The sequence below is a fragment of the Gopherus flavomarginatus genome, chromosome 15 (assembly GCF_025201925.1).
Source record: "Gopherus flavomarginatus isolate rGopFla2 chromosome 15, rGopFla2.mat.asm, whole genome shotgun sequence".
Classification (NCBI taxonomy): domain Eukaryota; kingdom Metazoa; phylum Chordata; order Testudines; family Testudinidae; genus Gopherus; species Gopherus flavomarginatus.
Window position 1 is genome coordinate 25,425,706 of NC_066631.1, and position 23,555 is coordinate 25,449,260.

At 42.3% G+C, this 23,555-nt stretch overlaps 1 protein-coding gene across 2 annotated transcripts in view; it reads right to left on the reverse strand.

Moving 5' to 3' along the window:
• Positions 1–21,337, reverse strand: part of ATP6V0A2 (ATPase H+ transporting V0 subunit a2) — a 32,195-nt gene extending 10,858 nt beyond the window's left edge. The window contains exons 1-12 of one of the 2 annotated variants that reach the window (XM_050923510.1): positions 21,011–21,337; positions 15,408–15,486; positions 13,301–13,398; positions 10,652–10,789; positions 10,028–10,128; positions 8,991–9,117; positions 8,031–8,113; positions 6,638–6,731; positions 4,903–5,115; positions 4,020–4,170; positions 2,953–3,092; positions 42–199 (exon numbers count right to left, since the gene is read on the reverse strand). In XM_050923510.1, the coding sequence (XP_050779467.1) occupies positions 42–199; positions 2,953–3,092; positions 4,020–4,170; positions 4,903–5,115; positions 6,638–6,731; positions 8,031–8,113; positions 8,991–9,117; positions 10,028–10,128; positions 10,652–10,789; positions 13,301–13,398; positions 15,408–15,486; positions 21,011–21,127 (1,499 nt within the window). In that variant the 5' untranslated portion in view covers positions 21,128–21,337. The remainder of the gene's footprint in view (positions 1–41; positions 200–2,952; positions 3,093–4,019; positions 4,171–4,902; positions 5,116–6,637; positions 6,732–8,030; positions 8,114–8,990; positions 9,118–10,027; positions 10,129–10,651; positions 10,790–13,300; positions 13,399–15,407; positions 15,487–21,010) is intronic. The other variant, XM_050923509.1, reaches the window with a different exon arrangement.
• Positions 21,338–23,555: the final 2,218 nt, after the last annotated feature.

A 23,555-nucleotide genomic window follows, 5' to 3' on the forward strand; every position in this document is an offset into this window, starting at 1 on the left:
TATTTGTTTTAATGGTATAGTAAACAAAGCATACTACTCACCGCCAGATATTTTGTTCAAACATTGCAGAAATTTTCCATCCAGAACCAAATATATTTATTGACTTTGAAAAACAGTCATTATAAATCAAGCCAGTGTATACAGAAAATAGACCCATCAACAAAATTATGTATCTCCCTTCAAAGAACATTTTCACGATCTGTAAGTATTGAAGTACAGCACTGTTAGCGAGAGCTGTGGACTTTCATTATCTGCACATTTCCAACAGAAGCACAGGATCACATTAAAGTTACTATAAGTTAAAAATCCATATGAACAATTATTACAGGGTATAAAGAAAACTAAGACAAAACCAGGAGAAAAAAAAAATAAGACAATCTAGATTGAAGACATTGTTTTATAAATTAGTGCCTCTCTTTAAAGATACAAACTGTGTATCTCACCTTTCACACCTTTAATATCACATGATAGATTAAAAGAGTTTTGTCACTATCACTACTGAAGATTTTTACAACAAATGTAGTCTGAAAGTCACATTTTTGCTTTAAACTAAACTAAACATGTATATTTGAGGAACCTATATAGACTCATACATAGATTCTAATAGACTCACAGAATAGAAACCTAGACCTTCTCTCTATCCTGGAGTCATAATATACCACCAAATACTCTACTAAGAGCTTAGTTTATTGCTATGACCATTTTTTCAAAATGCTAACGTGTTCATTTTTTGTGGTTGTCATTCATTTAATATCACCCTAAAGGGTCTTGCAGGCCATATCAAGTCCATCCCTTACCCTGAACTAAGTCTGTCTCTGACAAGGCATGCACTCTCCATACACAAAAAAAGTGAGTCAACATTATACATGCAAATTGGCTTCATATTTTTGAGGATAATCTTTTTTTTTTTTAATTAATTAGATTTCAAGTTGACAATCTCTTTAAAACTATCCTGCAGCAAGTTTCATTTATGAGTAATGAAAATTTACAAAAACAATGGAAGAAATTAGCATTTAAAGTTTTCATTCTGCCCTCAAGTCAGCCCATTATGACTAGGTGCTCCAGCACACATTGAGCAAAAATCAACACAACTGAAAGTGACTGCAATTCCACTAAAGACAATGAACTTTTGCACAAGTATAGCAGAGCAGAATTTGACCCATAATATGCTATTTAAAATTTCACAACATTCTACTATGGCTGAGTGAATTAGAGATATAGCAGCAGTCTTTAATTCACAATTTGATTGGCTCAGCTCTTGTCATAAGAACAGCCATACTGGGTGACACCAATGGTCCACTGAGCCCAGTATCCTCTTCCAACAGTGGCCAATGCCAAGTGCTTCAGAGGGAACAAACAGAACAGGCTATCATCAAGCAATCCACCTCGTCGTCCACTCCCAGCTTCTGGCAAACAGAGGCTAGAGACAGAGGATGGTGTTGCATACCTGACCATCCTGGCTAATAGCCATTGATGGACCTATCCTCCATGAAATTATCTAGTCTTCTTTTGAACTCTGTCAGAGTTTTGGTCTTCACATAGCCTGGCAACGAATTCCACAGATTAACTCTGCACTGTGTGAAGTAGTACTTCCTTTTGTTTGTTTTAAACCTGCCTGCCATTGGTTTCATTGGGTATCCCCTAGTTCCTGTATTATGTGAAGAAGTACATAACATTGCCTTATTCACTTTCTTCACATCAGTCAAGATTTTATAGACCTCTATCATATCTCCTCTCAGTTGTCTCTTTTCTAAGCTGAAAAGTCACAGTCGTTAATCTCACCTCATAAGGAAGAGGTTCCATACCTCTAATCCTTTTTGTTGCCCTTCTCTGTACCTTTCCCAATTCTAATACACCTCTACCCTGATATAATGAGGCCTGATATAACATGAATTCGGATATAACATGGTAAAGCAGCCCTCCGGGGGGCTGGGTTGCGCACTCCAGCGGATCAAAGCAAGTTCGATATAACATGGTTTCACCTATAACGCGGTTAAGATTTTTTGGCTCCCGAGGACAGCGTTATAGCGGGGTAGAGGTGTATATGTTTTTTGAAATGAGGGAAACCAGATCTGGACACAGTGTTCAAGATGTGGGCCTACCATGGATTTATATATAGAAGCCTTATATTTTGTGTCTTATTATCTATCCCTTTCCTAACGGCTCCTAACATTGTTAGCTTTTTTGACTGCTGCTGCACATTCAGCGGATGTTTTCAGAGAACTATCCACAGTGACTCCAAGATCTCTTTTTTGAATAGTAACCGCCAATTTAGTTCCAATCATTTTGTACATATAGTTGAGATTATGTTTTCCAGTGTGCACTCCTTTGCGTTTATCAACACTGAATTTCATCTGCCATTTTGTTGCCCAGTCACGCAATTTTGTGAGATCCCTTTGTATCTCTTTGCAATCTGCTTTAGACTTGACTATCTTGATTAATTTTGTACTGTCTGTAAATTTTGGCACCAGTTTACCCCTTTTTCCTGATTATTTATGAATATATCGAACAGTACTGGTCCCAGTACAGACCCCTGGGAGACCCCACTATTTATCTCTCCATTCTGAAAACTGACCATTTATTCCTAGCCTGCAAATTAAAATGTGTTTATTATTTATTTATATTCCATGTAAATAATTATATTTTGAAAAGATATCATATGCCTCTAGAAGGGGATTATCACAACATGCAAGCTAGGAAATCCCAAGACTAATGATCACTACTGCCATCAGTACCACTACACATTTTTAGGAGCTGGTAAACTGTCCTCTTGTAGCTAGTTTCTGTCCAAGTTTCCTTATCCATCTGGACCAGAGTGAATAGTAGCCTTATCAACCAAAATTAGTATCTTATATATGCGCAAAGAACAAAGTTTTCGGAAAGACAATAAATTGTCCTCTTAAAATTATCTAAATACTGTTTTGTTTGGGATGTGGGGGGGGGGAAGCTTACCTCATCTTGTGATCGAGTTAGTCGAGGGTGGTTTTCATAAAGTACCATCAAGAGGGCAAAGATAAACATTAGAAGACCATGTCCAAAGTCTCCAAACATAACAGCAAATAAGAAGGGGAAGGTGATGATGGTGTAGAGGGCTGGAAAAAAATAAAATAAAGCAATACAACAGACTCGGGTCAATTGCAACCATATTTATTGTGATATCACAATTATCTGAATTTTGCCTAATACAGTTATACTAAATTAATAAAGAGGAAGTTACATTCTCTAATGTAATCCTAAAAATGATATGATGGAGTTCTATTTTTATCATCTCACAGTCATTCCATATCAAGTTTGTTGAGTTTACATATTCAAAGATGCTCGAGCTCCCAGCCCTGCACACTTGAACTGGGTTGGTTCTGGCTCATGCTGGACCACACTAATGAGGATTCTGCAATTGGAAATTAGTTAACAATTCTGATTATAATGATGCATGAGCAAGAAGAGACTCCAGCTCTTTCCCCCATTGTTGCATTGACGCTATACTGCTAACACGAGTAAAAAATAAAGATTTATTTTTATCCGTAAAGCTAAAAGAATCTTATCCTCATTGTCATGCCAGAGATGGCTGCAGCAATGCATGCACAGACTCTGTATAGTTATTAAAGTACTTTGGGATCCTTCTGGATGAGCGGCTCCATATTTGTGTAAGATCAATACCATAACTAAGGTTTCCCATTTTCATGATTATCTTTTCTTTCCAATTCTTCTCTCACAAAAGCAAACAAAATCACCAAGACTATGGGTGGAGATACCATAATTAGCTATTGCCATCTTTTGAGGTGCTAAGAGAAAACATTGGAAATCAAATCCTTCCTTGTTCCTCAAAGCACTATTTGCATTCTTGATAAAATACTGAAAATTAAAATTGGCCATTAACAATGGAACGTAGAAGTCCCCATTTCCCCCTTTACTAAGGGCTTGATTCAGCTAGATACTTAAGTACATGCCCTTTTACTGCTGGGAGAAACTAATAAAAAATTAATGCAGTGCAAGATTTCATCAACTGTCAGTGGGCAAACCTGGATTAACTTCTCTGTAGTTCCCAACTCCATAAGCATCAACAATGTTTTGGAACCCTGAAGTGAATTTATTGGTACGTATTAAAGTTGGAGGCGTTTCTGTTGTTGGTATGGTGTTCATGAATGAAGAGATTGCAGCTCCGCTCTTTCTCTAGTTATAAAATGAAATGGGACAAAAAATAAATTATATTAAATCATACTGGACATGTACTTTGCTAACCCAGAAAAGAAATTATTTTGATTTTGACAATGTCCACTGAAACAGAAATTGTAAGGTACTTATCTTCAGAACAGAAACTTACTCTCTTATATCTGAGGTACACTGCAGTTTGAGTAACTTTCAAATCTGCAACAATCTTCTCAAGTGCACTAAGTCTAACACAGGCCTCTCTTTGGACTAGAAATATCTACAATGACCATTTTATACTTAAATCTTTTTAAAGAAAACAAATAGTTACAAAATATGAAATTAGATAAGTAATAGATACTTATAAAACAAAGTCAAGATTTGCTATTACAAATAGTCTAATTTACTGTAACGCCAAGCTTATTCTGACAAAGCTAATTTTATCATTTTTATAGTAGGGCCAAATCAGTGCCTTCTAGGGTGATTTCATATGGCCTTGTGAGCCAACTCATTCCTTGAGCCCAATCCTGCAGTTCATACGCTCGAAAAACTCCCACTGATACCAACAGAGGTTCTACCCAATTACAGTGTTGGAGAGGGGCCATAAGGGCCCTTTAACCTCTGTAGGGAGTTTCCTATGTCCAGCTATTTTCCCTCTCAAGAAACATTGTTTTATTTATTTCCTTATCTTTATTTTTGGCTCAAAACATTCAAAGTTTTGAATTTGTGTGCACATAATCATATAAAATAACTTACTGATCCTTCCTCGAGTGCTCGACGCAAGTTTGGCAGATCAGCTACCGGGCACCAAACCTCAGCAATTAAACACTTATTTGTGACATCAAAACTGCACTGGTTTAGTACATGATGAATGGCTTTCATCTTCTTCACTTGGATAACCCAAGTATAAATGGATTCTGATGCTTTACATAATACTTGTCGTAAGTAATCCTCAGTTTTATGCAGCACCTTTGTCAAAGGAAAAATTAGTGGTAATTGAGAATGTAGATGAAAGTTTGACTACAGGAGGAGCACCGAAACTTTGCTCAACTATGGATCATATTGTTAACTTGCTAGGAGCCCCAAGGACAGACCTAACCTACATAAAGTGGAAGGAATTGCATCTGCCTTGATTTTAATACAGAGATGCAGACCACAGAGACTATAGTTCTTACCGAATAATATGCCATTCATGATACAAGCAATCCATCACTTGGATCAAGATGCAGCATTGCATGGTGGAACTTGTCATCTGCACAAGTCACATTTATGTAAAAGAGGTGACCAGCTGCAAGTCAGAATGGAATTGCTGCTGAAAGTGGTAGTTAATATTATTATGGCTGCCCTTGAACTACAATAAACAGAACCGACAAGATTAAGGTAAATCTGCATGGGTGGGACATTGGTACCCATGTGAAACTTCAGTGAAGTTAGCAGAGCACCAGACTGGCATAACGGTAAGATCGGATAAAGCAGAATACATTAGTGGCGTCTAAGTTTTATTTCCTCAGCCCCCTCGTGCTGAACATTCTGAAAGTGAAGCCCAATTTACAGAAGCTCATGCAAGGCCTTGGAAAAAGTGTTATTTTTCTTTTTCAAGCATGACAACATCAACTCAGTCTTTCACAGTACTACGGAAAGCTAGCTATTTTGCAAAAAAAGAGAGAAGAGAGCCTGAAGAGAGGCTTCATCACTGACCTTTTCTTTACTCCCTTTATTTAACACATCAAAATAAATATGTCACAATGTAATTAATAAATAAAAACAACTCATTACAAAAGAATTAAAAGATAAAGGTTTTTGAAAAGGTAGGTTTAAATCTTGAAGTATATTTGTCATATTTTTAGTCAGAGTCTAGTATTTAAACAGTATTTAAAGTTTGGCAAAGCACTCTGGATATATGCAATTTGCTATCAAACATTTATCAACCATCGAAGCACAGTACAACATTAACTAATTTAATCTCTAACATCCTGTGATAGTACATAAGTATTAACATCTCGATTTTACAGAAAGGGAATTAGATGAAGTGGTTAAGCTTCCTGCCAAACGACACTGCCAGTGCAAGATCATAGATAGGAATTTAGGAACCCCTGGGCTCACAATCCCGTGCTCTAACAACTAGAGCATGTTTCTCCTTCTAGAACCTTGTTACCATCGTCCTTTTTTTTTTAAATAAGGTTTTTACGCAGGTCAACTCAACTCAGGTACAATATCTAGTTTTGAACCAGGTCATGCTTTTCAAGTGACTTGCTCCTGGTCACATCCTACTGTCTCATAGTCCTTTGTTCTGACTGCTTTACCACACAACTACTACATATCTAAAAACCTCCAGTACCTTTTACCAACAAAAGTTTGGGAACTTGAAAAAAAAAGTGCACAGCATCAAGTTATAGATGTATCAACAAAATTAATACAGCAACTATGGGCTAAGTAGTTATCTATGCTCCAATATCTTCAATGAAAAAGTTACTAGTTACTTTTTACTCACAACATGAAGATCCTGAATGCGAACGTTTAGTCCTTCAATAACATCTCTGCGCTCCTCGGTAGTATTGGGATAGGGGTATACATGACAATGATAGCTGAAGGGAAAAAAAATACAGATGCTTGATAAACATCCAAGCACTTGAAAAAGATCTGTACGGTGAAGATCAGCCTTTATGGGTGAGAGTCATACCTCACCAAGAAAACACATGAAAAATATTGAGAAGCCATAGACAGGTGATGAATTAGGTTGCTGTACTCACCACCTTTCCCTTTCACATATCTTGGATCTATCTTGGGTCACAAGAAGTTTGGTCTCAGTCCCCATGTGCACTACAACACATCACCACATAATGTGGCATGATTGGCAGTCACTGCCCAGAAGAGGGTCAGGACTAGAGAAGGACACTGCAGGTAAGGGCTAAGGATTGGTGTGGTTCTGGATCACCCTGCATAGAACTTTGACATGCCATTGTTGTTACTCCCTCCCTCATTCTCAGAATTCACTCCATTCAACTATCCAAATCACCTGAATATTTTCATTAATTTCAGACAATTCACTCAATCTATTTTATTGATGGTTTTAAAACAGCTCTCTGTATTTTTGATTTAATCATAGTCTAGTAGATCATACTCCCAGTCCGGTGAACTGAGATCTAAGTTCTCTTCAGAGCTCTACCTCACACCATGTATGACCTTGGTCAAATCACTAAACCTCGCTTCTGTTTCCATTTTACAGATAGGGAAACTAATGTACTTATCCCTCCCTTGTAAAGTTCTTCGAGAACTACAAATGAAAAAGCATTAGGTATTATTTGTTCCCCTTCTATTGTTATTTGGCCTACTTAAAGGCAGAGATAGATACTGAACCAAAGTACTGCCAGTGAATGGTTTTAAAACTAAAACAGGAAACTTCAAAATTAGTCAAAAGACTGCTGCTTACATTTAACAAAGAAAAAAATAAACAGGATTTGTGAAAACAGAATACAATTTGACCCATTAAAGGCCTAATTCAAATCCCACTGAAGTCAACGGAAAGACTGGCATTTGACCTTAATGGAAGGTGACTGGCTCTAAGTCCTTTAGTCAAAATTCAAACAGGAAACAATAGAAATGTTAGCATATATCCAGTTGATAAGGTCACCCTTTAGTTGCATACTTAAACTAAATACTTGAATAGGGATCTTAGATAGAAGGATTTGGGCATTTCTTTATATATTACATAATTATAAAACTAGATTACAATTGGAAAAATAACAAGCAGAAATAATGAAAACTAAATCTTCAAAAATGTCCTATGAAATCCGCATACACAAGTAATGAAATAGTCACCATAAGCAAAAACTAAACAACATTATTCAATATTCAGTAAAAATGAAATTAATTTTATTTCTCACCAGTCACATATTTTCTTAACCTTCTGGCCAATCTGTTCACCCCAAAAGGATATTAAAAACACAAACCATTTTCTGATTTCACCCTAAAGATAAACAAACACATGGATGTTGTTCATTTTAATTATGATTTGTAATTCCACCACAATTTGACAATATTTGGTTGCCAGTTACTCTTATTGGTTGAAAAGGCAAAATTTTACAAAATTTCTGAAGCAAAATAATGAATTTTGATAACAGGAGAAACACTATTAGCAGCATAAAATTCACATACTCTTAAAAGAGACCTAAAAAGGAAAATGTGTTAGTGCCTTTTTTTAATTCATGTTGGATTAACACACACCTTTTGGGAGGGGATAAAAGAGAAATCAATTTTTTTCTACTCTTTTTCTTATTCACCTTAGAAATACCTGTAGTACAAGAAAAGCTCACCCTTTAAGAATTATAGTGTTACAAATTAGATCCATAACAATATTTTCAATAGAGAAAACAGTACAGCAGTGTGAAACAGTCTTAACTTGCCTAGAATCTTTTAATGTTTAAAGTTTAGAAAAAAAAATCTTTGCAGATGATCAAACATTCCTTTATTATTGTAATAGCAGATAAAATGACTATATAATATTTAAAGTACTGTACGTGACTGGTTAATAAATAGCTAAGTAGTCATTAATGCCATGTACCTTACTCAAGATATCCTGCCATAAAACCCTCACCATTTCACAATAAGACTCCACATATGTCAAGCTGAACTACAGAAACTGCTGATTCTTACTCCTGCAGTGATAACAGGATCAGGACCAACACCTGTTTTGGTTTTTTTTAAATTCACAAGGATATTGAAAACTCATTAACATTCCCTTTTTATCTACTGCTGGACAACTTATGACCCTTCTCCTGAGAATCATCTTATCTAATTGTATGATGAGTAAACATAATGAAATGCTAGCTATGACGTTTACTCACTGTATCTGGATCTTCCAGACATTCATCCAGCTCTGCATAAGTAAGAATGGTATATCCTTTGCAGACTCTCCATAGCATTTTTTCAAATGCTTCAATTTTTGCTTGGTGAACTAAACCAGATATAAATCTATATAAAAACAGACATGTTATAAGAGTAAACCAAAGCCCACAGGAAAAGTCAAAACTTAACAATATAGCTTCTCTAAGACAACTCTAATTATAAGAGTTTAGCATCAGAATTTTTATAGAACAAAATGTCATATCAAACAAATGCTGACCAATTTTCTTTTATTTCCACTCTACAATGTATAATACGCAAGCTTATACCCAAATAAATTTGTTAGTCTTTAAGGTGCCACAAGGATTCCTCGTTGTTTTTACTGATACAGACTAACACAGCAACCTCTCTGAAACCAATACGCAAACAGTACATTCTACATCGGGAAGAAAAATGTAGAGTACTGGTCTGAGCACACATCTCTGAATCAACAAATTCCCTCTGTACCCAGGTGCAAATTACTCAATTGTTCTGCTCCTCATAGATTTTCCATTTGCAAAATGTGATATTACCTACTTCACAGAGGAGAGGTGAGGATTTGTGTTGTATATCACTTTGAAAATATGTATGTGTTAAGTATTAAACATGTTATTATCTTTACAGCTTTCATGTTGTCATTACTAGTTCATTAAAATTCTACCTTGGGATAAAAAAGGCACCACACTAGATCATTACATTCTATTATTATAAGCATACATTGTGCGTAATACAAATGTTTTATCAGTTTAATGAAGATTTTTGGTAGTATTTTGGGGGCAATCCTGCTGCTATTAAGTTGATGTCAAAATCTGGCCCGGTAAGTCTAAGACACAGCTAATATAAATTGGCATTGCTCACTTGAAGTAAATGGAGCTACACCAATTTACACCAGCAGAGGATCTGGCCCAATATTTAGAGTAGTTTTACAACAGAGCATCAAGACTTGATCTGCCACACTTGACCAATAAGACTTCTGTTCACATATTCTATCGTTACCTACCCTAGCTTGGCACCCAGTCTATGCATACAAGTGTAGTCCACCAAAGGGTCATTTTCTAAAGACGGGAATTCCTCATAATTGGCATGTAAACAGGATTCATACTGAGAAACAAAAGATACAGATTCTTTCAGGAAGTTCAATATTTTAGTCAATTTGATATGGTAAAACCAACTAAAAATTCAATGAAAAAATGTCCCATAGAGGATTTCAGACAAGAGGTTTCAGGATCTCAGGTGAATGGTCTTTTGTCAGCATTCAAAAATACTGTTGCAAAGATTCTACGATAGTATTGTAACCGCAACTCGTGTATATAAAAAGTCAAGTCATTCCTTCATCCAATTTCTACTAGGTTGCGCTAAAAGCATTTAAATGACTGGATTCTTAGATGGTTAATTCTTTAGCGCGGGACTGCCTTTTCATTGTGTATGAGTAAACAGAGTCTGGCACAATGGTTTCACAATCCCTGACTGGGATCTACAGGAGCTACACAATAGCAAAAATAATAAAGGACAAGACACTGCATGTTGTTGTAAAGACTGCCAAGTTATATAATGACTAATATTATACTTATAAGACAAAATTTTACATGAAAATACAATCTTCCCTATGTAGTATACACAGTACCTCAACGGGTCTTTTGACAAAGGCTTGTGTGATCCGCAACATGTATGTATACTCTGTCAACTCAAGAAGGTTTTTCTTCAACTTTTCTTTGTTTTTAGTCACCTCCCTCAATTCTGTCTCGAGCTTCTGCAACTGTTCCTAAAAAATGGAAAAAGACACTGTATCCCTTTCCTTCTCCACTGAAAGTTGGGGATTGTTGTTTCTAATTATTTAATGTTTTTTACCAAACATGATCATTTAAATATATATTTTCAGTCTGGTCAAATTAAACAATATACGCATCTAAAATAAGGAATGTTTGACCATTTATTCTGATAATAAACACAGTCTGTTTTTTACAACTTGTTCTAGAATTGACATTTTGGCAGGCCATTTAATTCATTTGAAAGTAAGAGCAAAGGAAACATTCAAAATATTATTTGCTATCGCTTATATATTTTAAATTAAGTAAGAGCTACAATAAATCTTGTAATCTAAATCATCTGTGAAAAATGCTTATTAGTACATTTGGCAGAAGATGATAAGATACTGAAATCAGAATAATTTTCAGCAGAGATGGAAGTTATTTAAATCCTCAAAGAAGAAAGCTATTTTCAGTTGCAGAATAAATACAAAGACACGTCCTTTATTTTCCTTCCTTTTCTCCCACATTCACTATCCACCAGTTTCCAACTTGTTTTCCAACCACTCTTTTGTTTTCATATTACATAGTCTGGGGCTCCTTTTGAAAAAAGTGTCTAATGTTATACTCAGATCCTGTAAATACACCCATGCATAACTTTATTCATGAGTATTCCCATCAAAATCAATGGGACTAACAAAGTGAGTAACATTACATACATGCTTAAATGTTTACAGGATCGGGGCCTTTGTCACTGGAGTCAAGGCCAGCCCTAGACCAAATGGCACCACAGACGAGGCGCGTCTTCAGCTCCTCCACCCCCACCATTTCTTAAACTTCTGAATACCTTATTTTTTATTGCAGTTTTAGACTATTTCACTACTTTGTCTCACAATTTGCATGCATGATTTATCCTGGTCATATACAACACTGACAACAAAAACAGTACCCCAAGCCCAGCACCCAAGGCAGCCTCCTGCCCCTAAATCCAGCCCTGACTGGAGTTACACCGGAAAATCTGACCAGCTATCTTTTTCTAGCCCAGGATCTCTTTTGTTTTGTTTTATCTATACAAAGTACTGAATGCTTTCAATTCCCAGATTTCTCAATGCAAACTCTGCATGTTTAGGCGCTTGCAGAGTCCTAGTTCAATCCCTACTTAGCTTGCAAGGAAAGATAAGACAATCTCATATTTTACTAGCTTTTTTCAGAAAAAGATCTAACATCTATATTCACACAATAAGAAATTTTTGAAACTTGATTAGTTTGCCTCACTGATGCAAGAGATTCCCAATTTTTTAATTATTAAGCACTAAGGTTTGGATCCTTCAGTCTGCCTACACCACTTTGCATTGTGTAAGCTTGATACCCCACTGGCATCAGTACCGTAAATTAGGGCTGCCTCTGTGCATCCTTCGCTTGTACCAGAGCTGGACAGCTCTTAATCAGAATTAGGTCCTAAAAGCTTTTACAGTATGAATGACTGACTTTTGAACGAGACTATAAAACATATACCAGGGGTGGTCAAACTGCAGCTCACAAGCTGCATGCAGCTCTTTTACAGTTAAATTGTGGTTCACAGAGCCCTTTGCCCCTCCCCTCACTTTCTGCCTACCAGACTTGGGGAGGGAGGAGCTCAGGGCTTCTGCCCTGCAGTGGGATGGCAGGGCTTCAGTCCCATGGGGTGCATCTGTGGGGGCTTGGGGCTTCAGCCCCAGCAGGCGCCTCCAGTGGGACTGACACCTCGGGCCCCAGCAGGCTTGCCCCACTCTCAAGCTTCTGAAGATTTTTGTACGTGGCTTGAAAGGCCAGTAAGTTTGGCCACCCCTGACATTCAACTCATCTCTGCATTTTACAAACAATTGTTTCTACCACGATACTGTAAATAGAAATCAATTCAACAGCATCTAAATAAAACAGCTGCCTGCTTTCTGTGCATTCAGTGCCTGCTCAGCTTTTACATTCAGAACTGCCACCGACCACCCCTGGAGTTATATATGCTAAAGGACTGCAATATTGGGTATATTCTCAAAGTGACTTACAAGACTAAAAGATTACAGTCACAGTAGTTAACAGTTTGTTTGGGAATCCTGACAAGCCAGGTAAACCAGCATACTCAGTGTGTCAAAACAAGAGATGTAAACAAGCTCTGAGTTAAAAAGACAAAAAATTAAGAGTTAACTTTAGCTCTGCCACAGAAAAGCCCACATCAATACCACATCTTCACTCCAGTCTCTAGTATATCACGGACTGAAAGAGAAAAAGCCACAGAAGGGAAAGCTTGAGCGCAAAGTAAAGAAATATTTTTTTCTAAGTTATGCCAACCTGAGAGCAGCATTAAGCACAGAACTGTTAGGTTAAAAACAATTAAAGGTCAAATACCAAAAGGCGCTGAGCACCTGCAGCATTCGGTTTAGTAAAGGTGAACAGCAAATTCTCAGGATTTGTTCCAAAATGAAGGAAATCAAAATTCAGTTCCAAGATCCAATCATACCCTTTCATTTCTGTAAAATTATTTAAAGAGTTACCTGGATTTCTAACATGTGTTTAAGATGAGGGGCAGCAGGAGCAGTATCTCCTTCAGGAAGAGGAATATCAGCTTTCTTAATTTCTTGAACTAGAAATCCTGGAGTAAGAACAGAAAAAAAATTGGAAAAAGAATTGTATTATGCAACATTTTTTAAAACATATTGCCTAGATAACTTACTTAAAGGTCAAAACTTGACTGAACACCCCCTGAAAGCTACGGAGTACCCTGTCAGCAGCATTGAGGGTGCTAAGGATATTGCAAAATCAGGCTCTAGAGACCTTATCTTTTTCTGATTCTGATATAGTTTTTTGAGCTATTGAGCACTAAGGACCTTTAAAAGGGATACAAGGTGATGGAGCTATCGGGGGGGGGGAAAGGTCATTTAAAATACAAGGCATATTTTTAAGTATTTGTGGAATTATATATCTTCAGCCATTAAGTCTTTGCAGAAAAAATGTCAGTCACAAGGACCTTGAGAAACTTTTAACATTTCATGATATCTCTTCAGGAGACTCCCTTCCCCTAATCATGCCTTCTGCAAAAACTGATGTCCTGCTCACTGATCCATATGTGCAGTGAAGATCCTTCAAAGTAGGTGGGGCAAGGGTAGCCTTGACAATAAATGCAAAACATGCAGAGCAATGGAAGAGTTGAGACAGCTACAAAAAGAATGTGGGTTTTACATGACCTAAACAAACAGCTCATAAGAGGTTAGCAAAAACATTTCCATAAAGAGAATTCACGATATTTTTCCAACAACATATGGAAGCAAGCTGAAACTCAATTTAAAAAACCAAGTTACCACTAATCCACTAGCACGTGAACATAATTATGGGCACAGAAGGCTATTTTTCAGGAGTGCTTGAAAGTTCAATAGCTGAAGGTCACCTTGTGCACTAATATACTTAATTCCTAAGGAATTCATTCTAGAGAGAAAGTTCCGTTTTCCTAAACAGAATTTATGTTGAAACAGTTGCAGTAATTTACCAGCAATAGGGTTTAGCAACTCTTCTACCACCCCAGGTATTTTATTAAAAATATTTACAGCTGGCCCTCAGTCTCTGGTGGCTTGTCTATATTTAAAATGCTGTAGCACTTCATAGAAGACACTGCATACCCTGACGAGAGATAAACAGACATCACTAAACTAGGGCCAGCACTTGCATTTAGGCGGCTTAGGCAATTGCCTAGGGCACCAGCATTATTAGGGGGCGGCATTTTGCCGGAGGGGGTGGCAGGCGGCTCCGGTGGACTTGCCGCAGTCGTGTCTGCAGAGGATCCGCTGGTCCTGCGCAGCTCCGGTGGACCTCTCGCAGGCATGGCTGTGGTAGCTCCACTGGAGCAGCAGACTAATGGACCTTCCGCAGAAATGGCTGCGGCAGTTCCACCGGAGCTGCGGGAGCGGCGCGCGGGGTGGTGAAATGGCCGTGCGCCTAGGACGCGAGAAACCCTGGCGCCAGTCCTGCACTAAACTCATTATACAGCTGGAGAAATGGAGGCACAGAGAGGTTAAATGACTTGCCCAAGGTAACACAAAGTGTCAACAGCAAAATAAGGCCTGGTTAACACCTAAAAATTAGATTGGCTAGCTATATCACTCAGGCCAGTAAAAAATTTTACACCCTGACCAACATACATAGGTTGACCTAACCCTCAGTGTAGATGTAGCTAGGTCAATAGAAGAACTCTTCTATTGATCTCTCAGAGGGGTGGATTAACTACACCAATGGAAAAAATCCTTCTGCCAATGGAGGAAGCATCTACTACGATACTACAATGGCACAGCTGCAGCACAGTAGCTGTCATCGTAGCAACTGTAGCATAGACTCAGTTTAAGAAACATCTATTTGTTTTCACTCTCAGTACAGTGACCAATTCCCTGAACCCATTCTGATTCCCAAATTTCTAACCATCATAGACGCTACAGAATATATAAAAGAAAGTCTCAGATTTCGAAGTGCTCAGATTCTGTTGTGATCAGCATAATAAAAGAACACAGATAAATAAGATCTCTAATGTAGCTGTACTCTGATAATTAAAGTTTACATAAAGACAATAGCTTAAGAGATTAGTCTGAGAAAGAAAAATATTAAAACAAAGCTTACCAAGTATCCTTTCCATTTCTTCACACTTCTTCACTTCACTCACAAATTTTCTCTGAAATACACTTACACTGGGGTTGAGCTGAGGGTGAAGGAGGAAAAATACTCATTAAATATTTATCACAACTGTAATTCTGCCAAACACAACTGGTTCATCGACTTTAGAGCCCCAATATTACAAACACTTGTGCTCAACAATTTTGCAAACATGAACAATCCAAATGCACTCAACGAAACTAATACCATGTGTAAGAGTTTGCAGGATCAGGGCCCATGAATGCCAACCAGCACTTTCATTTGAAGTCTGTTGTTGTGATACTAAAACTGAATTAGAACCACGGAAGGTAATTCCTCCCAGCAGATGCTCCTCTTCATTTAGGAAGATGTAAAAGGATTTCAAACAACTAAATTCAATTAAAACAGATCAAAACCTTCTGCCTCTTTTTTGGCAGACTGTAGAAATAATTACATCCAATAGAGAAACCATTCCAATTTTTATTTATTTTTTAATTTAGGGCCCTATGACTCCAAATTAAAGAGACAGATTTAGGATTCAACCCTTCACCCACTGCAGTGAATGGGAGTTTTGTCACTGAACTTCAGTAGAATCTGAAAGTGAATTCAAGTACAAAAACTTCATTTTACTACAAAGCTACTCTCCCAATGTTGTAAGTTGTATGTGCAGTGTTCATGAATTTGTATTCAACTTTACGGCTGGAATTATCATCATGGTTTTTGTATTATCGGCTTGAAAATATGTATGTATAGTATTTTCCTTTTCTCTGCAGCACTAAAAATTAAGGGCCTGACAATAATACCCTTAATCATGCAAGCAGTCCTTTCAGGATTGACTTCAATGGTACTACTCACAAAAACAAGAGTTTCAGAATCACACCCTAAAATGGTGTTTCAATGACAGAACACAAGTAGTCTTTAAACACAGTTTTAGTGTTAATAATAATTATTATAAATAATTTTCTTCCTATCTACCATGTTTACTTTCCAGTTTCCCTTCAGAAGTTACATCTAATTAAAAAATCTGAAAGGCAGTTGGAAAAAAAAATTCTGAAGTTTCAGCCATTAAGCAAAGATCACCTAGATAATCACAACAAATCAGACAAACAACAAAACAAAATTTACTATTGACCACCTCTATTTTACATTAGGTAGGGACTTGGTTTCACCTGCTGAAGGAAATTCTGCCTATACCTCCAGAAACAGGTATGCTTTAAAACTGGCAAAAAAAGACCATCTGCAATACTGATGTGATCAGAAAATGAACTCTGCATCTTTTTAAACAGTTTAGATGCTTCCACTGGCCTACCACTTGGATGTGCATTCATAATAATTGAGACCATATACTCCAAGACTGAAGTTCAAGGGGTTCCAAATTGATGTGAGGGTTCACCCACCTAGATCTGATTACAAAATCAAGGCCTAAATGACCTCCAGGCCAGAGTTAGGAAAAAATCTCCCCTGGATGTGTTGACACATACTTTGAAAGGTTTGAGGCATTCCTTTGCTGACCTTCCCTTAGAATTAAATGGGTGTTTCTCATACAGTCACTTTAAAGCAACTGTGGGATGAGGAGAGAGGCATTGGTGGTCCTCACCAATCTAGGTAGTTTTGCCATATGCACAAATTTTCCCTCCAGTGGCAGGGAAATGGAGTGAATTATCTAATCAGTCTTCTCCATCTCTAATTTATGATCTGCCTCAGGAGATTATGGAGCTACTACAGACAATTAAAGAGGAAATTTATCTGCCAGTGTGTGTTGAAATTTCAATGATTAGTTACACCATAAGTGGATCTTTGAGTTGCCACCCAACCCAACATCTCTGAGACTATTCCTATTTTCCAAGCATTATCCCACCTCTTGGAAGCCTATTACGCTAACATTTTATAACGTTCTAACTTGCTGACTCAGGGGTGTGAAAAATTACCCCTCTGAGCGCAACAAGTCTGAGCACTTTAAAGCGCTAGTGTAGACAGGCTCTCAGCGCTCAGAGCTAATCCCCTCATGGACACGGATCATCAGGAGCACTGGGAGAGAGCTCGGGCGCGACCACACTCGCACTTCAAAGCGCTGCCCCAGGAGCATTCCCATAGCAATGCTTGGAAGTTTCTAGTGTAGACATACCCTATGTTGCATGACATTAACAGATAACAATATCTATTTAGAGGCCCATCATCAAATCACAATATGGTTGTCTCTTCTCACAGCAAAAGCATAAAATAAATGTCAGCTGCCCCTCAGTCTCTGGTGGCTTGTGTATACTTAAAATGCTGTAGCACTTCATAGAAGACACCGAATACCATGATGAGAGGGCTTCTCCTGTCAGTGTAGATAATCCACCTCCCTAAGAGGCAGTAGCTAGGTTGACAGAAGAATTTTCCTATCTGCCTAGACCTGTTTTCACCAGGGTAGGTTGGTTTAAGTGTATCGTTCACGGATGTGGATTTTTCACACCCCGGAGTAACTAGAGTTATACTGACTTAATTTCCTAGCGTAGACCAGACCTGAGATTGTTGCTCACATCCTGGTATTTCCAGAATCAGACTCATTTTCTCTGAAAAATCCCATAACCCATAGGGATGGCGCATGAGAAGGAACGGTGGGGAGTCAGGAGTAGTCGTCTTGGGATGAAGGGATAGGGGCAGGAGTCAGGAAGGGAGTCTCAGGGTGAGGGGATGGAGGAGGAGGAGGAATCGGGGGGGATGGGGGCAGGAGTCAGGAGGGGAGTCTCAGGGTGAGGGGATGGGGAGGAGGAGGAGGAATGGGGCAGGAGTCAGGAGGGGAGTCTCAGGGTGAGGGGATGGGGAGGGGGAGGAGGAATGGGGCAGGAGTCAGGAGGGGAGTCTCAGAGTGAGGGGATGGGGAGGGGGAGGAGGGATGGGGAGGGGGAGGAGGAATGGGGTAGGAGTCAGGAGGGGAGTCTCAGGGTGAGGGGATGGGAGAGGAGGAGTAGGAATGGGGGGGAATGAGTCAAGAGGGGAGGAGTGTCAGGGTGAGGGGATGGGGGAGGAGGAGGAATCGGGGGGGAGGAGTCAGGAGGGAAGGAGTGTCAGGGTGAGGGGATGGGGGAGGAGAGGAATCGGGGGGGGGAATGGGGGCAGGAGTCAGGAGTGTCAGGGTGAGGGGATGGGGGAGGAGAGGAATCGGGGGGGAGGAGTCAGGAGGGAAGGAGTGTCAGGGTGAGGGGATGGGGGAGGAGAGGAATCGGGGGGGATGGAGGCAGGAGTCAGGAGTGTCAGGGTGAGGGGATGGGGGAGGAGAGGAATCGGGGGGGATGGAGGCAGGAGGGGAGTCTGGAGGTGAGGGGATGGGGAATGGGGGCAGGAGTCAGAAGGCGAGTCTCGGGGGAGGGGTCGGGGCAGGAAGAGGAATCGGGGGGGATGGAGGCAGGAGTGTCAGGGTGAGGGGATGGGGGAGGAGAGGAATCGGGGGGGATGGAAGCAGGAGTGTCAGGGTGAGGGGATGGGGGAGGAGGAGGAATTGGGGAGTGGGGGCAGGAATCAGGAGGGAAGGAGTGTCAGGGTGAGGGGATGGGAAGGAGAGGAATCCGGGGGGATTGGGGCAGGAGTCAGGAATGTCAGGGTGAGGGGATGGGGAGGAGAGGAATCGGGGGGGATGGAGGCAGGAGTGTCAGGGTGAGGGGATGGGGGAGGAGAGGAATCGGGGGGGATGGGGGCGAGAGTCAGGAGGGGAGTCTGGAGGTGAGGGGATGGGGAATGGGGGCAGGAGTCAGAAGGCGAGTCTCGGGGGAGGGGTCGGGGCAGGAAGAGGAATCGGGGGGGATGGAGGCAGGAGTGTCAGGGTGAGGGGATGGGGGAGGAGAGGAATCGGGGGGGGATGGAAGCAGGAGTGTCAGGGTGAGGGGATGGGGGAGGAGGAGGAATTGGGGAGTGGGGGCAGGAATCAGGAGGGAAGGAGTGTCAGGGTGAGGGGATGGGAAGGAGAGGAATCCGGGGGGATTGGGGCAGGAGTCAGGAATGTCAGGGTGAGGGGATGGGGAGGAGAGGAATCGGGGGGGAATGGGGGCAGGAGTCAGGAGTGTCAGGGTGAGGGGATGGGGGAGGAGAGGAATCGGGGGGGGATGGAAGCAGGAGTGTCAGGGTGAGGGGATGGGGGAGGAGGAGGAATTGGGGAGTGGGGGCAGGAATCAGGAGGGAAGGAGTGTCAGGGTGAGGGGATGGGAAGGAGAGGAATGGGGGGGATTGGGGGCAGGAGTCAGGAGTGTCAGGGTGAGGGGATGGGGAGGAGAGGAATCGGGGGGGATGGAGGCAGGAGTGTCAGGGTGAGGGGATGGGGGAGGAGAGGAATCCGGGGGGATTGAGGCAGGAGTCAGGAATGTCAGGGTGAGGGGATGGGGGAGGAGAGGAATCGGGGGGGATGGAGGCAGGAGTGTCAGGGTGAGGGGATGGGGGAGGAGAGGAATCGGGGGGGGGATGGAAGCAGGAGTGTCAGGGTGAGGGGATGGGAAGGAGAGGAATCCGGGGGGATTGAGGCAGGAGTCAGGAATGTCAGGGTGAGGGGATGGGGGAGGAGAGGAATCGGGGGGGATGGAGGCAGGAGTGTCAGGGTGAGGGGATGGGGGAGGAGAGGAATCGGGGGGGATGGAGGCAGGAGTGTCAGGGTGAGGGGATGGGGGAGGAGAGGAATCGGGGGGGATGGAGGCAGGAATGTCAGGGTGAGGGGATGGGGGAGGAGAGGAATCGGGGGGGATGGAGGCAGGAGTGTCAGGGTGAGGGGATGGGGGAGGAGAGGAATCGGGGGGGATGGAGGCAGGAATGTCAGGGTGAGGGGATGGGGGAGGAGAGGAATCGGGGGGGATGGAGGCAGGAGTGTCAGGGTGAGGGGATGGGGGAGGAGAGGAATCGGGGAGTGGGGGCAGGAATCAGGAGGGAAGGAGTGTCAGGGTGAGGGGATGGGAAGGAGAGGAATCCGGGGGGATTGGGGCAGGAGTCAGGAATGTCAGGGTGAGGGGATGGGGAGGAGAGGAATCGGGGGGGATGGAGGCAGGAGTGTCAGGGTGAGGGGATGGGGAGGAGAGGAATCCGGGGGGATTGGGGCAGGAGTCAGGAATGTCAGGGTGAGGGGATGGGGAGGAGAGGAATCGGGGGGGATGGAGGCAGGAGTGTCAGGGTGAGGGGATGGGGGAGGAGAGGAATCGGGGGGGGGATGGAAGCAGGAGTGTCAGGGTGAGGGGATGGGGAGGAGAGGAATCGGGGGGGATGGAGGCAGGAGTGTCAGGGTGAGGGGATGGGGGAGGAGAGGAATCGGGGGGGATGGGGGCGGGAGTCAGGAATGTCAGGGTGAGGGGATGGGGAGGAGAGGAATCGGGGGGGATGGAGGCAGGAGTGTCAGGGTGAGGGGATGGGGGAGGAGAGGAATCGGGGGGGATGGGGGCGGGAGTCAGGAGGGGAGTCTGGAGGTGAGGGGATGAGGAATGGGGGGGGAATGGGGGCAGGAGTCAGAAGGCGAGTCTCGGGGGCGGGGACGGGGCAGGCAGAGGAATCTGGGGGAGCAGAGGACAGGAAGCGGGGGGTGTCTCGGGCGAGAAGATGGGCAGGAGGGGATAGGAAGTCCCCCCACCCATACTCACGTCTCTGAACTCGGCCAGGCCCCTCTCGCCCAGCTCGCTGAGACACTCATAGGCCGAGCCCGCCTGCAGGAAGAGCTGGGCCAGGCACATCCTTTCGCTGCGGAACAGGGAGCCCATGATGAGCCCTGGGCCGGAGTGGGGTGGAGGCTGCGGCCACCCGGCACCCACACGCCAAAGGGGCTGAAGAGATCACCGGGCCCTGGAGCGCGCCCGCCTCCCGCGGGACTCGGCGGGCTCCCCCATCCCCGGGGCCATGGAGAGAGCTCGGCTCCTGCGTCCGCGAGCAGCAACTCGCGCCGCTTCCGGTGTCTAACCCTTCCCCTCAGCAGGCCGGGCGGCGGCGAACCCGGCGCTCCTCCGCCCCGGGCCGAGCGGCAGAGCGCGCGGGGAAAGGGGCCAGGGCGCCGAGCTAGGGCGGAGGCGCCTCTCAGAGCAGCCCCCAGCCGGGCTCAGGCGAGCGGCCTGCGAAGGAGCACTGCGGGCCGGGGCTCAGGGCTCGCTCGGCGCTTTGGCTGGGGAGCGAGGTGGAGTAATTCGCTACCCAGGCGGGGTGAGGCGTTCAAACGAGTTCACCAGGCCGCCTGCACCACAGAGCGCAGCCAGCTCACCGCCATTCTCCTCCGGGGGCTGATGTCCCTTCGCTACATCCCGCTGAAGACTACTGAGCCTTGGCTCCTTTCAGGGTTTACAGCCACACCCCTGAGCCGGGTCAGTTCTCTCATAAAACCCCAAAGATTTTGGCAGAGAAGAGCGCGCCTTGAAACTGTAGGGGGCCTGCTAACTGTGTGAAAACCACAGCTCCCCTGTCTTCAGCAGGCGTTTATCTTCTATTATCAGAGGGGTAACCCTGGTAGACTGGAGCCGTAAAAAGCAACAAAGAGTCCTGTGGCACCTTATAGACTAAACAGATGTATTGGAGCATGAGCTTTCGTGGGTGAATATCCACTTCGTCAGATGCATGTCAGAAGAAGTGGGTATTCACCCACAAAAGCTCATGCTCCAATACATGTTAGTCTATAAGGTGCCACAGGACTCTTTGTTGCTTTTTATTCTTGTATTAGTTACCTCAAGGTAAGAACACATCTTTTCTCCCTACTAAAGGCACCCTCAATTGAGACAACTTCCATGGAAAGTTTCACTAGACCCCCCCAGGCAGCTTCCATCTGAGTCACATTTTATTCTCTCCCCTTTAAAGGAAGTTCAGATTAACCACTGAAGTTTGGGCCTATTATGTCTAACAAAGAGGGGACTGAAAAATAGCAGCTTGGTTTGGAAAACCTCATTAGCCAGCTTTGGGTTTTGCAAAATGTAAATCAGGGATGGTTGTGGGCTTGACTAATCCCCAAGGATGTGGCAAATGGATCCAGTCCTCAGCAAACTACAAAACACTTTCCTTCACCTCAAAGGGGAGGACTTTGAAACTAGCATTAAAGTAAATCCCCAGGCCCTTTGGAGGGAGATGCAAGGACAGAAAATCTGCTTCAGCAGCAAAGAAATAAACTGCTCCCTTCTTTCCTCATAATCTTGGATTGTCTTTACCTTTCAGGCCTGCTCTAAGTCTCATCCATTGGAGGTAAGGAAACTCCTTAACTGGGAAAATTCAGTCATTTTTAAAGCCTCTCCCTTATGAAAATGAGATTTTAAGACATGTATTTTAATGAGATAATTACTATTTTTATTCATGAGGCATTTACTGTCATATCCATTACTCAATCATTTTTCTTTACAATCTCATTCAAATTGTCCAAGCTTGAAACAGATGCCTCTACCTCTGCCTCTAAAATGATCCAGTAGCTATGACAGATGGCAAAACTTCCATACAAGATCAGATTTAGAAGAGCAAAATATTTTTGCTTAGAAAGAGTGGGGAGAGATTATAAGGACTATATACTTTTAGACAGATGAGATAAGTAAACTGTAATTTTTTATCATGTGCCATAAGATAAGAGCACTTAAATTTTAAATTGTTCCTGGCAATTTTTAATATATCCCACTTAAAAAAAAAAATACCTAGACTTAATTCCTGCTTTTATGCAGTAACTGGATATTTCTAAATGTATCTACTTCAAACCACAACACACAGCACATACATATTTTTGTAAAGAAGTCACCTGTGAAGGGGGGGAGGAGGTGGAATTTATGTCTGCAAGAGGTTTTGGGTGAGAAAACTGTTCTAGCCAGGTGTTAAGTCTAGTCTCTAGAAATCATGTATTGATTTTGTTTTATATGTAACCCTTCTGTTTCCATTATCCTGTTGGTGTCACTAGGCATAAATCTAGGCCTCAGTGAACCAAAGCTCCTCTATGTTGAACTCTACTTGATCTAGAAAGCTAGCAGCTGTGAAATTAAATGTGTAATAGTAAGTTATCAGTTGCAGCACAGCTAAAACCGGTCTAGAGCAGTAGTGATAAGGCCTGTGCACCTTTAGCAGAAGGACAAGATAACTTGTAGAAGGAAAACTTACTAACGAGTTGCCACGGCCAAGATTACTTAATGCACCTGCGCTTACGTAACTGCTACGGGGGAGAAGGGGGGGGGGGGAAGA